This window comes from Clavelina lepadiformis, chromosome 6, assembly GCF_947623445.1.
Source record: "Clavelina lepadiformis chromosome 6, kaClaLepa1.1, whole genome shotgun sequence".
Taxonomy (NCBI): domain Eukaryota; kingdom Metazoa; phylum Chordata; class Ascidiacea; order Aplousobranchia; family Clavelinidae; genus Clavelina; species Clavelina lepadiformis.
Genome location: NC_135245.1, coordinates 20,048,568 through 20,063,390, shown reverse-complemented (window position 1 = coordinate 20,063,390; position 14,823 = coordinate 20,048,568). Strand labels below are relative to the sequence as shown.

The 14,823-nt window shown below is 38.9% G+C and overlaps 2 protein-coding genes across 2 annotated transcripts; both read right to left on the bottom strand.

Annotated features, from left to right (window-relative positions):
• Positions 1–555: 555 nt before the first annotated feature.
• Positions 556–6,918, bottom strand: LOC143461976 (IgGFc-binding protein-like). The gene is made up of 18 exons (XM_076959946.1): positions 6,830–6,918; positions 6,451–6,704; positions 6,210–6,362; positions 5,952–6,121; positions 5,717–5,852; positions 5,242–5,405; positions 5,036–5,157; positions 4,532–4,951; positions 4,153–4,406; positions 3,876–4,028; positions 3,538–3,707; positions 3,049–3,184; positions 2,655–2,818; positions 2,460–2,581; positions 2,140–2,382; positions 1,804–1,922; positions 1,602–1,718; positions 556–1,498 (listed from the first exon to the last, which is right to left on the bottom strand). The coding sequence occupies exons 2-18, from the start codon at positions 6,634–6,636 to the stop codon at positions 1,346–1,348; spliced, it is 2,982 nt and encodes a 993-aa protein (XP_076816061.1). The 5' UTR covers positions 6,637–6,704; positions 6,830–6,918; the 3' UTR covers positions 556–1,345.
• Positions 6,919–7,968: 1,050 nt separating this feature from the next.
• On the bottom strand, positions 7,969–9,361 carry LOC143461980 (uncharacterized). Its single transcript, XM_076959949.1, has 5 exons — positions 9,220–9,361; positions 8,964–9,133; positions 8,754–8,889; positions 8,455–8,618; positions 7,969–8,135 (listed from the first exon to the last, which is right to left on the bottom strand). The coding sequence occupies exons 2-5, from the start codon at positions 9,049–9,051 to the stop codon at positions 8,113–8,115; spliced, it is 411 nt and encodes a 136-aa protein (XP_076816064.1). The 5' UTR covers positions 9,052–9,133; positions 9,220–9,361; the 3' UTR covers positions 7,969–8,112.
• Between the last annotated feature and the right edge of the window lie 5,462 nt (positions 9,362–14,823).

Genomic DNA, 14,823 nt, shown 5'->3' with positions numbered 1-14,823 from the left:
AGGCTTGTTCATTGATTAAAGAAATAAAACATCAAATTTTAAACCGATTTAGTGCTTCGGCAGTTCCGTAATTTGCAGCTCTCTGATGTTACATTGAGTTTATGGTCTAATTTGGACTTTATCGTACGTCACAATGCTGCAAGTGTTGTGTCCAACTGTTTAAAAGTATTCTACAATGCGTTTAAGACAAGTTGTATGTGAAAGCTAAGAAGACTTTTAAACAAAATTTAACGGCAAAAGAAACCCAACAGTGAAAATAAAGTTAGTGGTTTTAACAGGACAGAGGAAGAAACTACTGCTTCAGATTTACAACATGGCTTGAAACGATCATGCAATGCTGATATTGATTACGCAGAAACAAGCAAAAAGTCAAAATGAGACTTCATAAGGTAGTATGACAGTAAATTCTTAAGAGCTCGATTCCACTATTGCTCCTAGCAGTGAAAAAGTACCGCTGCCCATGTGCTTAGTCTGCGCGAAAATACTTTCAAACGATTCAATGAAACCTGAAAAAAGTTTTTCATCGTTATCTCTCATCAAGACCAAACAAAGATATCGTGTGGAAGTCAACTCTGTACTTCGCCTTGCAGAAACGTCAATATAACCACGTTTAACACGTATGATATCAAAAAGACAACAGCAAACTTCTCATTAAATTGAAGTTTCTATTCTTTGCTTTTGAGTTGGATTCTTTTGTCGTAATGGCCATACGTCGTAATAAAGGTATTGGCCAAACAAATGGATAACTTGTGGTCGAAATGTGTTTAAGTGGTGTCTAGACATGTAGAAGCTATACCAATAAACTCGTATTGTGAAACGTCATAGGTCGCTTTTCTAATTAAACTCGGTTTGCAGGACACTTGAAAACTGCACCATATTTGCTAAGAGATGGGCAGTAATGGCGAAGCAGACATCGGTAAATATGTAGAAGGTTATAAGTTTGATTGAAGGTGACGACAGAAATTTTGCGTTGTGTAGTATTTGCTCAGCTATGGATGGTTGATCTTGACGTAGTGCGATAGAACTTGCATAGCAAACTACAAGCAATTTATTGAGCCAATTTCTTGATTCGCGATTTTAAGATTTCTATAGAATAACATATTACTTTTCATTGAAGTCTTCAAGTCGAAACTTACAGCATCAACAAAAGCTGTTCAGTTGCATCCAGGCCCTGACAAGCAAACCCCAATTTAGTGAACATTCGTTAACTTAATCAGCCGTTACGACGTTGCGGCGATGCAGCAGTTTTATACAGCAATGTACTATACAGGCAGCTATGAGTTGTCGTCCTTCCATTTTATGGATCCTGTTTGTGAGGTCAGATCAGTCCAGTCATTTGTAAAAGTCACTCAGCCACATAGTCAAACCAGTCCAAATGGCGAGACCGGACAAGAAAACCTTTGAATTCGTGTTCGTTGTCAGAGGTGAAAAAGATTGTTACCGAATTGTTTGTCGATATGTAGTCACTTGGCACGTCACTTCCGCAAAATCTCTCGCTCTGTGATGAGAACAGGAAATTACGTGTATGAGGACTTTGAAAAAAGCCTTTGCGCGCTGACAGGAAGAAAACAAAGAAATAATAAACCGATTAAAATTATCACCAGCTTGTCGCCATCTTTGATCTGCATCCAGTCGTGCTCGCATTTGTCTCCTGGCTGGAGAATCGGACTTCCTGTGGATCCTTCAAGCTCAAAAAAGATGAATTGGAGTTTGATGAACTGGAAGTTTTACAGATTTAATTTCACCGGTTTCTGTTTAAAGACGAAGATTGAAAATAATTTCTACGAATGTCGTAAAACCGACCTTTGCAACGTGGGCGGTGAATGTCCGGCAAGATGATTGGCATCTGCTGTACAGAGTTCTTGGTCTGTTCGTTCGGTAAAATGCGATTCGAGACTTCATCTCAAAAAGACATGGAAGTTCTGGTAACAGAAAGAACAAAAGGTTGGGAGAAGCTGGATGATTTTGGTGAAAAAGCAATTTTCCTATTAACGATCAGTAAGACAGCAAAGTTGGCTGAGTCAGTATAAGCTGTCGCAGAGTCAGTGTCTTTTTCTGTGCATTAAACAACCGACACCCTCCAGAAATCACATTCCCGAAATAAAGCAGCAGCAAATTGTTAAGTAACAAAAGAGAAACCTTCGCATTGGCCGCTACTAAGCTTCTTTCGAGCCTTGAGATTCCCGTCCGCTCTGCACATCGCTGTTGTCGAGGCAACTCTTGCTATCCTGGTTCCAATCTCGCATCGAACGCAAATGGTATCGCCTTCGTCGTATACTGGTTTGTCTGGGTCGAAAGTTCTCCTTGGCAAATAAGGTTTCAGGCAACCCATGATTGGAGGTTCTGTCGGAATCACTGGATTGGGCACACCAGTAGGACAAACTGCAATCAAATCAGAAAAATAAAGTTAATTTATCTTTATTCAAGGCTTTCCTCAAATCATAAAAACATATTTTCACCATTGCTGACGTAGGTTCCATCAACAACACTTCCACATTCACTGGTTGGGATGCAGCGGTTGCAATCTTTGATGAAACCTTCGTTGCAAACACAATCTTCTACTGTTCCAGGGATTGAGCAACTACAGAAACGTTAATTTTCAGATATTTACAGTAATTGCCATTGCTGGTTTATTTTGTACCATCTTAACTCACTCTGACGAAGCTGTAGGATTGGCGCAGGTATCAGTACAGGGAGAGGCGCAGCCTTCATAATGACTGTTGGACAGACATTCCATGCCCGGTCTGTTCAGAATTTGACGCCAATTGCAGACTTTAACGTCGTGTTCCTGGCATTCTTTGATTAAACTTTCAATTATCTGAAGCAAAAATAAATGGAATAGTTCAAAAATCTGTAAGTTACAAAAGTTATTATCAGGAGAGGCAAGGTTCAAAAATGGTTTATGAATTTATTAAAAAAGGTAAAGTGAGTAACAATAATAATTGAATAACCAACAAAAACAGACCGAAAAACAAGTTTTGTGAAGTGAGACAGGTAAAAATTTAAGAAAGTGTTAACATCTTAATCTAAACTTTAAAGAAAGCAAACCTGTGTAATAACTTCCTCGTTTCCATCAGTAGCACAAGCGTCGAACAAACAAGATTCTTTGTAAGTGTCAAAATCAACGGAATTTTTGCAAGAATCATCCAGTAAATCCATGGCTCCACAAAAATTCAATCGATTCCTGGATTGAAAAAAGTCGTTAAACTGAAGGGCAATTACTAACACAAGTTGACCTTAAGCCAAGAAAGAGTTGTCAGTAAGTATTTGCTGTTATTTATGACATACGTGGTGAAAATTATGACGTCACAATGTGATCACTTTGATTATATATGAATAGGACGTCCCTAGTAGGCCACAACAAAAAACAGATATAGTTTAACATACTTAAATGCATAACAGAAATATCTTGCCTTGTAGTACCGGGCATATTTATACTAGAAAAAGTAAATCACTTGGCAATAAGGAAAAAAAATAAAAGAAAATATAAACGTAGAATACAGTTCATAGATATTGGCAATAAAACAATATTCTCACCATTTCTCCTTATCCTCAGGAGAGCAAACAATCGGATCTGGAGTTTCATCTCCGCAATCTCCAACCTGGTGACTATCACCAAACTCATTCACATCATCTGTTGTGGTTGCATCAGATTTCTCAAGATCATCACTTTCGTCATCGTTGTAATTGCCGCATAATCCGTTGATCTGCAAACGTAGTTAAAAAAAGAAATAATTTTCTGAAATTATGATGCCACGAAGTTGCATGAGAATAATTTAATAATTTAAAGCATCTTGATTTTAAAACTTAGCCGAGTGAAGTTTCCTTGAACTTACAAAACCACTCCAAGGTTGATTGAGAAATCAAAAAGTTACCATTTCTTTGTAGGTGCTTGGTAATCTCACAATTATTCGGTTTCCGTTTGAATCAACTGTGAGACCAAATTTTGTCGAGAAGACCATTCCATTCCCAGATGGAGCAAGATTGAAGTTGTCTGATTCATAACCTTGGAGGTATTTCCCATTTAACTAAATAAATGAAAAAAATTACTTTAATTCAAAATTGAAACAGTTTTGTGAAAAGATATCTTAATATTGAATAGATTACGATGCACAAAAAATGCTAAACTGAAATCTTTATTAAACAACTCACTGTTGCGTAACCGTCCTTTCCTATAAATATTACTTCACCACTTCCAAGCGTGATTGTGACATTGCTCAAATAGGACACCCTGGTGTGTCCTCGTCTGTGTTCGTTTGCAGTTTCAATGGAAAAGTATCTCTCATCAGTCGGTTCAAGGGAATTTGTTGTCGCAAAGTTATAGACACAACTTCCCATGAAGTCGTACTTTCTGCCATCGGGTGTGATGTAGTGGGGATCGCCATAGGCGCGGCAAACACCGACACCTGAAAGTAAGTACAAAGTGTTTTAAAAAGGGTAGAATTTCTCAGATACTATAGAACGAAAGGATAAGATCAATAGGAAATTGTGCAAACACAATAATAAAGTTTCCAACAAAATTCATTCCTACTTGGAGGTTGAGGGTGTGGGTCAGTTGGTGGATCAGTAGGTGGATCAGTTGGTGGGTCAGTTGGTGGATCAGTTGGTGGTTCAGTTGGTGGGTCAGTTGGTGAATCAGTTGGTGGGTCAGTTGGTGGGTCAGTTGGTGGGTCAGTTGGTGGGTCTGTTTGTGGGTCAGTTGGTGGGTCAGTTGGTGGGTCAGTTGGTGGGTCTGTTGGTGGGTCAGTTGGTGAATCAGTTGGTGGGTCAGTTGGTGGGTCAGTTGGTGGGTCTGTTGGTGGGTCTGTTTGTGGGTCTGTTGGTGGGTCAGTTGGAGGGTCAGTTGGTGGATCAGTTGGTGGGTCAGTTGGCGGGTCTGTTGGTGGGTCAGTTGGTGGGACAGTTGGTGGTTCTGTGGGTGGCATAAATGTAGCATCGCCAAATGTGCAATCTGAAAAAGACGTAAATTTAAAACTAACATTTAAAACCAAGTCTCTTTTAATTTGACAAAAACATTCTTCACAATATCTTTCACCGTTGCTGACGTAGGCTCCATCAACAACACTTCCACATTCACTGGCTGGGATGCAGCGGTTGCAATCTTTGATGAAACCTTCGTTGCAAACACAATCTTCTACTGTTCCAGGGATTGGGCAACTACATCAAATAAATATGTCAAAGTAAAAGTTAACAATAAACAATATCCACTTTCAATATAAAACATTTCACTCTCTAACTTACTTTACTGAAGCTGAAGGATTGGCGCAACTGTCAGGACAGGGGGAGGCACATCCTTGGTAATGGCTGTTAGCTGGACATTTTAAGATCGGCTTGCCAAGGTCTTGTCTCCAGTTGCAGGTGTTGGCGCCTTTTTCTTGACAATCTTTCACCAAACTTTCGATCGCCTTTATAGGTAGAGAACAGTGTTAAACAAATAAAATACAAAACTCCAATTTGAAAAATACTTGTGCAATTACAGTAAGTGCAGAGTTAAGTAATTTGCGAATAATACTTCAATCGCAATTGGTAAATACAACAAAATCACTTCATAAAAGTGCAAATAATAACAGAAGCAATCAATTATCTATCACAACTGGCACTTCAAAAATCGAAGATAAATAATTTTGAAACAATTCTTAAAGCCATGGTTAAGATTTGAGAGTGATAGTATAAACAATAAGGTCGGTAACTAGTTTTTATTGTGACAAACGTAAACCTGTGTAATAACTTCCTCGTTTCCATCAGTAGCACAAGCATCGAACAAACAAGATTCTTTGTAAAGATCAAAATCAACCACATCTTTACATGAACCGTCCAATCGCTCCATGGACCCGCAGAATTCTGGTCGATTCCTGAAATGATACAAATTAAATTAAGAACAAATTATTTAAACTAAAAAGTTGTTCAATCATAAGATAGTTATACCAAATTAAACAATTAGTTACTCTCACCACTTCACTCTATCCTCAGGAGAGCAAGTAATCGGATCTGGAGTTTCATCTCCGCAATCTCCAACCTGGTGACTATCACCAAACTCATTCACATCATCTGTTTTGGTTCCATCAGATTTCTCAAGATCATCACTTTCGTCATCGTTGTAATTGCCGCATAACCCGTTGATCTAAATTCAGATTACGTCAAAAGAATAATTGAAGATTGTAGCAAGAAAACCGATGACATGAAGTGTTGACATTTGAGATGATCATTACCATTTCTTTGTAGGTGCTTGGCAATCTCACAATTATTCGGTTTCCGTTGAACTCAACTGTGAGACCAAATTTTGTTGTGAGGACCATCCCATTCCCGGATGGAGAAAGATTGAAGTTGTCTGATTCATAACCTTGAACTTCGTTTTCATTTAACTGAATTTTTTATTAAAAACAATCTATCATTCACAAATTGACATAAATTAATGAACGCAAAGAAATGATTTGCAGCTAAAGAACTCACCGTTGCGTAACCGCCCTTTCCAATGAATATTACGTCACCACTTCCAAGCGTGATTGTGACGTTGCTCAAATAGGACACCCTGGTGTGTCCTCGTCTGTGTTCGTTTGCAGTTTCAATCGAAAAGTATCTCTCATCAGTCGGTTCAAGGGAATTTGTTGTCGCAAAGTTATAGACACAACTTCCCATGAAGTCGTACTTTCTACCATCGGGTGTAATGTAGTGGGGATCGCCATAGGCGCGGCAAACACCGACACCTAAAAGTAAACACAAAGTGTTTTAAAAACTGTAGAATTTTTCAGATAGTGTAGAACGAAAGGATAAGATCAATAGGAAATTGTGCAAACACAATAATAAAGTTTCCAACAAAATTCATTCCTACTTGGAAGTTGAGGAGGTGGGTCAGTTGGTGGATCAGTTAGTGGGTCAGTGGGTGGGTCAGTGGGTGGGTCAGTTGGTGGGTCAGTTGGTGGATCAGTTGGTGGATCAGTTGGTGGGTCAGTTGGGGGTCAGTGGGTGGGTCAGTTGGTGGATCAGTTGGTGGGTCAGTGGGTGGGTCAGTTGGTGGATCAGTTGGCGGGTCTGTTGGTGGTTCAGTTGATGGATCAGTTGGTGGATCAGTTGGTGGATCAGTTGGTGGGTCAGTGGGTGGGTCAGTGGGTGGGTCAGTTGGTGGGTCAGTGGGTGGATCAGTTGGTGGATCAGTTTGTGGGTCAGTTGGTGGATCAGTTGGTTTGTCAGTGGGTGGGTCTGTTGGTGGGTCAGTTGGTGGGTCAGTTGGTGGATCAGTGGGTGGGTCTGTTGGTGGGTCAGTTGGTGGATCAGTTGGTGGGTCAGTTGGCGGGTCAGTGGGTGGATCAGTTGGTGGATCAGTTGGTGGATCAGTTGGTGGGTCAGTGGGTGGGTCAGTTGGTGGGTCAGTGGGTGGATCAGTTGGTGGATCAGTTTGTGGGTCAGTGGGTGTGTCAGTTGGTGGGTCAGTGGGTGGGTCTGTTGGTGGGTCAGTTGGTGGGTCAGTTGGTGGATCAGTGGGTGGGTCTGTTGGTGGGTCAGTTGGTGGATCAGTTGGTGGGTCAGTTGGCGGGTCAGTGGGTGGATCAGTTGGTGGGTCAGTGGGTGGGTCAGTTGGTGGATCAGTTGGTGGGTCAGTGGGTGGGTCAGTTGGTGGATCAGTTGGCGGGTCTGTTGGTGGTTCAGTTGATGGATCAGTTGGTGGGTCAGTTGGTGGATCAGTTGGTTGGTCAATTGGTGGTTCAATTGGCGGGTCAGTTGGTTGCTCAGCTGGTGGGTCAGTTGGTGGGTCAGTTGGCGGGTCTGTTTGTGGTTCAGTTGGTGGGTCAGTTGGCGGTCTTGTAGGTGGCATAAATGTTGCATCGCCAAATGTGCAATCTGAAAAGACGTAAATTTAAAACAAAAACATACAGTTAAACCAAGTCACTTTTAATTTGACAAAAACATCCTTCACAAAATCTTTCACCGTTGCAAACAGTACAAACAGTTTAATACAAACAGTTAAAACCATTTCACTTTTAATTGGAGAACAACATTCTTCACAAAATCGTTCACCGTTGCTGACGTAGGCTCCATCAACAACACTTCCACATTCACTGGCTGGGATGCAGCGGTTGCAATCTTTGATGAAACCTTCGTTGCAAATACAATCTTCTACTGTTCCAGGGATTGGGCAACTGAAACATTTCAAACAAACAAGATTAGGAATATGGAAACGAATTCAATGCTGTTACAGTATAGCTGCCTGATAACGATTATCTGAATTAATGCTTAGTATACTTTTGGCTATGCCCGTTTACAGTTACAGCAAACAGTACATTAACATAAACTTGGAAACTTGTAATACTTCTAATGAAATGATGATTGAAATAAAAGTTGTTTTGAGGATTAATCCAGCGGAAACAAATTGAAATACTTTAACAGAAAGTTTACACACAGTTGAGTTTCAAAATTATAAAATACCAATACTTTAGCAGATAAAGAAAACCGACCCACCTTGTTGAAGCTGAAGAATTGGCGCAACTGTCAGGACAGGGGGAGGCACATCCTTGGTAATGGCTGTTAGCTGGACATTCCAAAATCGGCCTGCCAAGGTCTTGTCTCCAGTTGCACAATTGTCGGCCTTTTTCTTGGCATTCAGCAACAAAACTAAGCATCGCCTGCAGAACAAAACTGATGCCGTTAGCATTATAAATGGTTTCATTGATATAAGTTTAAATCAGAAATGAATCAAACAAACGGATTCAAGAAAATAACGCAAGTGAAAATGATACTAAAGTTAATCAAAAATTTACCTGTGTAATAACTTCCTCGTTTCCATCAGTAGCACAAGCATCGAACAAACAAGATTCTTTGTAAAGATCAAAATCAACCAAATCTCCACAATTGTATCGATATCTTTCCATGGCCCCGCAGAATTCTGGTCGATTCCTGAATTAAAACACACTTACTGAGTACGCAACAACATTACGTGAGCTTAACAACATGAATTTAGCAGCTCCCACCATTTCTTTTTATCCTCGGGAGAGCAAACAATCGGATCTGGAGTTTCATCTCCGCAATCTCCAACCTGGTGACTATCACCAAACTCATTCACATCATCTGTTGTGGTTCCATCAGATTTCTCAAGATCATCACTTTCGTCATCGTTGTAATTGCCGCATAAGCCGTTGATCTAAATTCAAATTATAGTAAAAGAATAATTGAAGATTGTAGCAAGAAAACTGATGACTTGAAAATAACACTTGAGATGGTCAGTACCGTTTTTTTGTAGGTGCTTGGCAATCTCACAATTATTCGGTTTCCGTTGAAATCAACTGTGAGACCGAATTTTGTTGTGAGAACCATCCCGTTCCCGGATGGAGCAAGATTGAATTTGTCTGATTCATAACCTTGAACTTCTTCTCCATTTAACTGAATTTTTTATTAAAAACAATCAATCATTCACAAATTCATATAATTTCATGAAAGTAAAGAAGTAATTTGCTTCTAAAGTACTCACTGTTGCGTAACCGTCCTTCCCAATGAATATTACGTCACCACTTCCAAGCGTGATTGTGACGTTGCTCAAATAGGACACCCTGGTGTGTCCTCGTCTGTGTTCGTTTGCAGTTTTAATAGAAAAGTATCTCGGATCAGTCGGTTCAAGGGAGTTTGTTGTCGCAAAATTATAGACACAACTTCCCATGAAGTCGTACTTTCTACCATCGGGTGTGATGTAGTGGGGATCGCCATAAGAGCGGCAAACAGCTAATCCTTGAATTGTATAAAAAAATTACAATTAACTTGGTAACTGAAAACAAAATAAAACTGTAGTAAAAACTTGAGAAAATGTTTATTCCATAAATCATGAAATATTACTGAGAGGTTTGATTGATTGTTTTGTTGTTGGGTGAGATGTTAGTTCAGTTGGTTTTTCAACTGGTTGTTCCGTTGCTTCCTCAGTAGGCTTTTGCATTGTTTGCTCAGTTGGTTTATCGACTGGATGCTCAGTTACTTCTCCAGAGGGCTGCTCAGTAGGTTTATCTTAGAAAGAACAACAAGCCAAAATTTTGAATATATACAGTTTAAAGCACAGATAAGTAATCTATGAACAGTCACGCACACCTTCACACACAGAGAATTCCGGGTTGCTCCAAACACTTCCAGGAAGACATTCGTTAGATGGCGGAATGCGGGTGGTTTCTTTACCTATACAGCTGTACGTGATTACGTCACCAACCCGATACAGATCGTTAACTGGTTGGTAGATGACAGCATCATTGGTTGGAGGAGGTCGACAGTCTGGTTAAAAAACAAACAACTAAAGTTAATAATTTTCCAGGATATCAGTAAAATGTAGCAAAAGGGATGCGTTGGGAAGTGTAACTTGGAATTGAAAAAAAAGTGAAAATAAACGCTCGCAAAGGGTACTCACATTTTTTGCATGAGTGCATGGATGATGGCGACGATGGTGAACAACCAATTAATTCTTCGACTTTCTTACCAACTTCGACGCATTGATACAAGACCAATCCATCCTTTACTTCTCTTTCGGAGAGTTGAGTGCAGACTAGACAAAAATTTCTTTTTCAATGTTGGTTTAACTTAGGAAACATTTTAATTTTCACGACAAAATATGACAAAATTTACACAAAACCAACAAACTTTTGCTGACATAACAGAAAAAATGTTATTTACGTTTTTTTGTGAAAACTTTTTTGTTGTATAATTTTTGTAATTCTATTTACTTTCTACCTTGTTTAACTTTGCTAATTCATAATTTGTTGCATAAATGTTTTATATTTTTAAGCGCTGTAGAAAATGTTAACCTGTTAAATAAATAATTAGTTAATTAATTAAATAGCTGTAAATACGTGAACGATTGTTTAAATGTAATAAACATATCTAAATAAAGTCACCTCAACCTTCTACTTACTTCCTAACTTCAACAGAAAAACTAGAACTAGAAACGGAACAAATTGTCCGGTCATAATATATCCCAGACTCCAGCACTTCAAAAGAAAACCTTTTCAAATTTCAAATAACAATTTTCAAAGCATCAGACGCGTTTTATAGCAATTGATTGTCGCCATATCAGGTTTTTCTAGCTTGGACCGCAAAATGAGGTTTGTGACGAATGTGTTTTTCCAGTGAGTTTGACATATTATAAACGCTATAGTATCATTGCTATAAACAACAACATGGCAGACAAGTTACACCAAGCATAGTCAGGCAATCATCCAACACCACAATTGCTAGTCATAACCGTGAATAAATATGACTCTGAACGAAGTCAGTTGAAAACAACTCTCTCGCGGTAATTTTCATGACATCCATGACAAGTATCCCGGACCGCTTACTTCAACAAGTGCCTATTTTCCTTAGAACAAACAAAAAATGAACCTTGCGAACATGAAATAATGTGTCTGACTAATGCAGGATTCTTAAAAGCAGATAAAAGCAGAATTTGTACTTTTCTCACCTTACAGCGGCTAACTGCCATAAGAGATTAAGGAGGAGGCAGTTTGAATTGAAAACCGCAAGTTTATTCTGTGAAAAATTGTCATAAATGCCGTAGGTGCGTGTTGCCCATTGATTGGTTCTATAATGCTGTGAGATGCGAATCACCGGGGTTAGGTGTGAGATGATGAGATGAACGAAGAGATGAGATGAAGCGTGATGATGATGATGAGATGAACAAAGAGATGAGATGAGGCGTGATGATGATGATGAGATGAACGAAGAGATGAGATGAAGCGTGATGATGATGAGATGAACAAAGGGTTCTTTAAGCCACTAAAAGACAATGCAGTAAACAACGAAGGTGCCCATGAAAATGCAAAAGCACAAAAGACGAACAAAACACGGTTTTTACGTCACAATCGGTTGCTCCATTTAGCTTGGTTTCCGTGAAGTTACTTCGTTTAGTGTTCAAACAAGTTATATTACGAACCGGCTACTTGTAAGGCGTCTGAAGTCAATATGCTTGACAGCTTATGGTCGCAAATAAAACGCTTTGTGTGGTCGATAAACAGCAGGTATAGTTTATTAAACGTAGGCTTACTTAAGTGCATAACAAAAATATTTGATTTTATTAGACCTAACTTTATTAGGCTTATTAAAATTTACTATTACACTTAGTGAACTGTAGTTATGTCACAAAAATTATCTGCTTCTTCATCACGATACCACAAATGCTATAACTGCGATTGTAGATGTTGTATGGGTTGATCAAATTCAGATGAGTTGATGAATCTTCCCACGTGTGTTCGAGGAAGTCAAACACAAGCGTGTTAAATTGTTACCTCATGGTCCCTTTTGGTGACACCTGGAAGCAATAAAGTGCGTACTTTCATACATACTGCACAAAGCTACTGTACAGTAGCTATATACATCAGTGTGGGCTATATAGTATACATTAGTGCGGGGACAAGACATGTATAGGCAAGACCACTAACTTACTCTTTGCGACATTTTAAAACAGACGTTTTAAAATTATTTACCTATAATTTTTAATACCTTTAACAATACTTGTGTAACAGAACTTTTTCTTTCGTGTAGCCAGGCTCAATTTCCACATTCACGGTGAACCGCGACACCACCAGTAAAACCCAAGAAATCAACTCATTTTATTCAACAGCCTCTACGACCCAAAACCAAAACCGACCTGTTCAAATCACTTAACGAACGGCATTTATAGGGTACAAAAGGCAAGGCGCCAAATTAGTGATAAGATAAAAGTGCACAAAACGTGAGACAAAAAACGGTAATTGCAACCAATCAACGCACTAGAGAACAAACTCACAAAGACGGTAAAATACAAAATACTGTGAATAACGCGTGACATAATTTCGTTACACTTGTTTTCGCCATGAAAACATGAAATAACAAGATTTTTTGTTTAAGATTATCTTGATGTGATGGCACACGTCAATGTGTTTACGTCTTTAAAGTTTCCAAACTCAATCATACACAACGAAGCACACAGTTTAAAAACACGGCGTGACATAAACCTTTGTTTTTCACCACTAGAAAGCGATCGAGTACAAAGAGACACGCAAGTAACAAACGTGACGAGGGTTTCAAATTCAGAAAAAATTAAAAAAAAATGCTTTCCGACATCCTTTAGAGATCCTACAACGTCCTACCGAGTTTCGAACCTGTAGAACAAAGCACAATCGTGTAATCCACCAGAAACAATATAAGATCAAAAGAGCAAAAAACAACTTAATTAAGAATCCAAGTGACCTAAAGTTTGAAAAATGTAACCTTTCTACTCAAAACATAACATATAGAATACTTGTGGCCAAATACTAGACAGGGCAGAATAGTTGTCAAAAGTTCGTACGGGAGCAAACAAAGGGAAACTTGTCTACCGTAAAGTGTAAGGTCAATTCATCGAATACGAGCATTGTTAGAGTCACATAATACAAGTAGCTACAGGTTACAGCTACTCCGGCTACGGGAAGAAATGAAGATGCTGGAATGCGCTCGTCGTCAAAACCATAACAAGGCACTACTGTAGAACTGGCAAAACAACTCAACTCATAGAAAGACTGTCACCCTAAAATATTTGACTCAGGTATTCCTGCTGTGACGGTATCCTCTTTGTTGGCTAAGCGCCAACGTAGAATCAATCTGCATAGCCTAGATTAGACAAGACCCGATCAGTATTCAGCGTGCAACGCCAAAGCCTCATGGTCGTAGCCTTATGGCTTGTGAGAAGTTGAAGTATATTGACGCAAATTTTAGTTTGCACTAAAACCCTCGAAGTGCAACTTGTCATGTCAAAAAGAGATTGAAAATTTCCACCACGATCGGAAAGCAGTTTGCAGAAGCGTTTTGCTTAAATAATTACGATTTGTGGTAAGCAACTTTTATTGCAGTGATGCAGCGTTTCATAGAGCAATTTCACACATACGCGGAAAATAACTTTATTTAAACTGATCTCGCTGTGTTATGCATCTGGTAATTGGTGGCGAGATCGGAAGAAATACTTTGCAATGATCTAAAATAAAATGTTGACGAATGCTGACGTCGTACTTGCGGTCGTATACCGTAACAAAGATTTCATAAATTAATCGCCAGCTACCCTCGACCGAACTTGGTTTATTGCCGTGTCACGGTGCAGCGGAAGAACTCAAACAGATTGATTGATCTGTTCCATGAGCATTTGTCATTTGTCTCATTCTCACTTTTCAAAATATAAAGTTGGCGTTGGTGGCAATATTGCTACTTCTTATGTGTGAAAAGCCGGCATTGCATCTACCGCAAATTGCAAACTACTCCTTGTCGACTATTTTGATGTTACTTGCAGTTGTTTGTTTATGAATGTATGAAGCAGTGGATTTACTTTTTTCTACGCTTCCGATCTTGATCGTGGCAAGAAGCGGATTTAAAACTAAAAAAACCACTTGACACACCTTCAAGCGATGTAATACGTCAATTATCTTGCTTGAAGGAGAAACTGTGAAGTGATTGAATTCATTCGGCCCAAGAAATGTCTTAATGACGTCATCTTGCAATTAAGGCGTTTTTTATCTTTTTTATAGGGCGCCGAGCTATAGACAGCAGAGTAAAATAAAAACTTTGTCTATGCATACTATGTTGGACATATGGCTATGAGAAAACATAACCTAATTCCAAAATATTTCAACAACAACAACCCTGCTATATATTATTTTAAATAAATTCTTCAATAAAAATTAAGGAAAACATCAAGAAATGAAGTTTTGCAAACTTTCAAAAGTTGAAACATGGTAATTGCAATATAACTTTCAATTTGAGTAAAATTTTCAGATCATATTTATATGATATACAATGGTGGTTGGTTTATTGTTAAAAATGGTTGTTTAGAAACAACAAGTCCAACATATTACATTA

Bases quoted from the DNA above. Each gene is read 5' to 3' on its own strand.
- LOC143461980 (XM_076959949.1), bottom strand. From the start codon at position 9,051: ATGAGTTTGGTGATAGTCACCAGGTTGGAGATTGCGGAGATGAAACTC. The intron at 8,890-8,963 runs GTGGGAGCTGCT...GTTTTAATTCAG, and splicing joins CCCGAGGATAAAAAGAAATG to GAATCGACCAGAATTCTGCG. The intron at 8,136-8,454 runs GTGGGTCGGTTT...GAAATGTTTCAG, and splicing joins AATTCTTCAGCTTCAACAAG to TTGCCCAATCCCTGGAACAG.
- LOC143461976 (XM_076959946.1), bottom strand. From the start codon at position 6,636: ATGGGAAGTTGTGTCTATAACTTTGCGACAACAAATTCCCTTGAACCG. The intron at 5,406-5,716 runs GTTTACGTTTGT...CTACCTATAAAG, and splicing joins ACGAGGAAGTTATTACACAG to GCGATCGAAAGTTTGGTGAA. The intron at 2,582-2,654 runs GTGAGTTAAGAT...ACGTTTCTGTAG, and splicing joins AATCCTACAGCTTCGTCAGA to TTGCTCAATCCCTGGAACAG.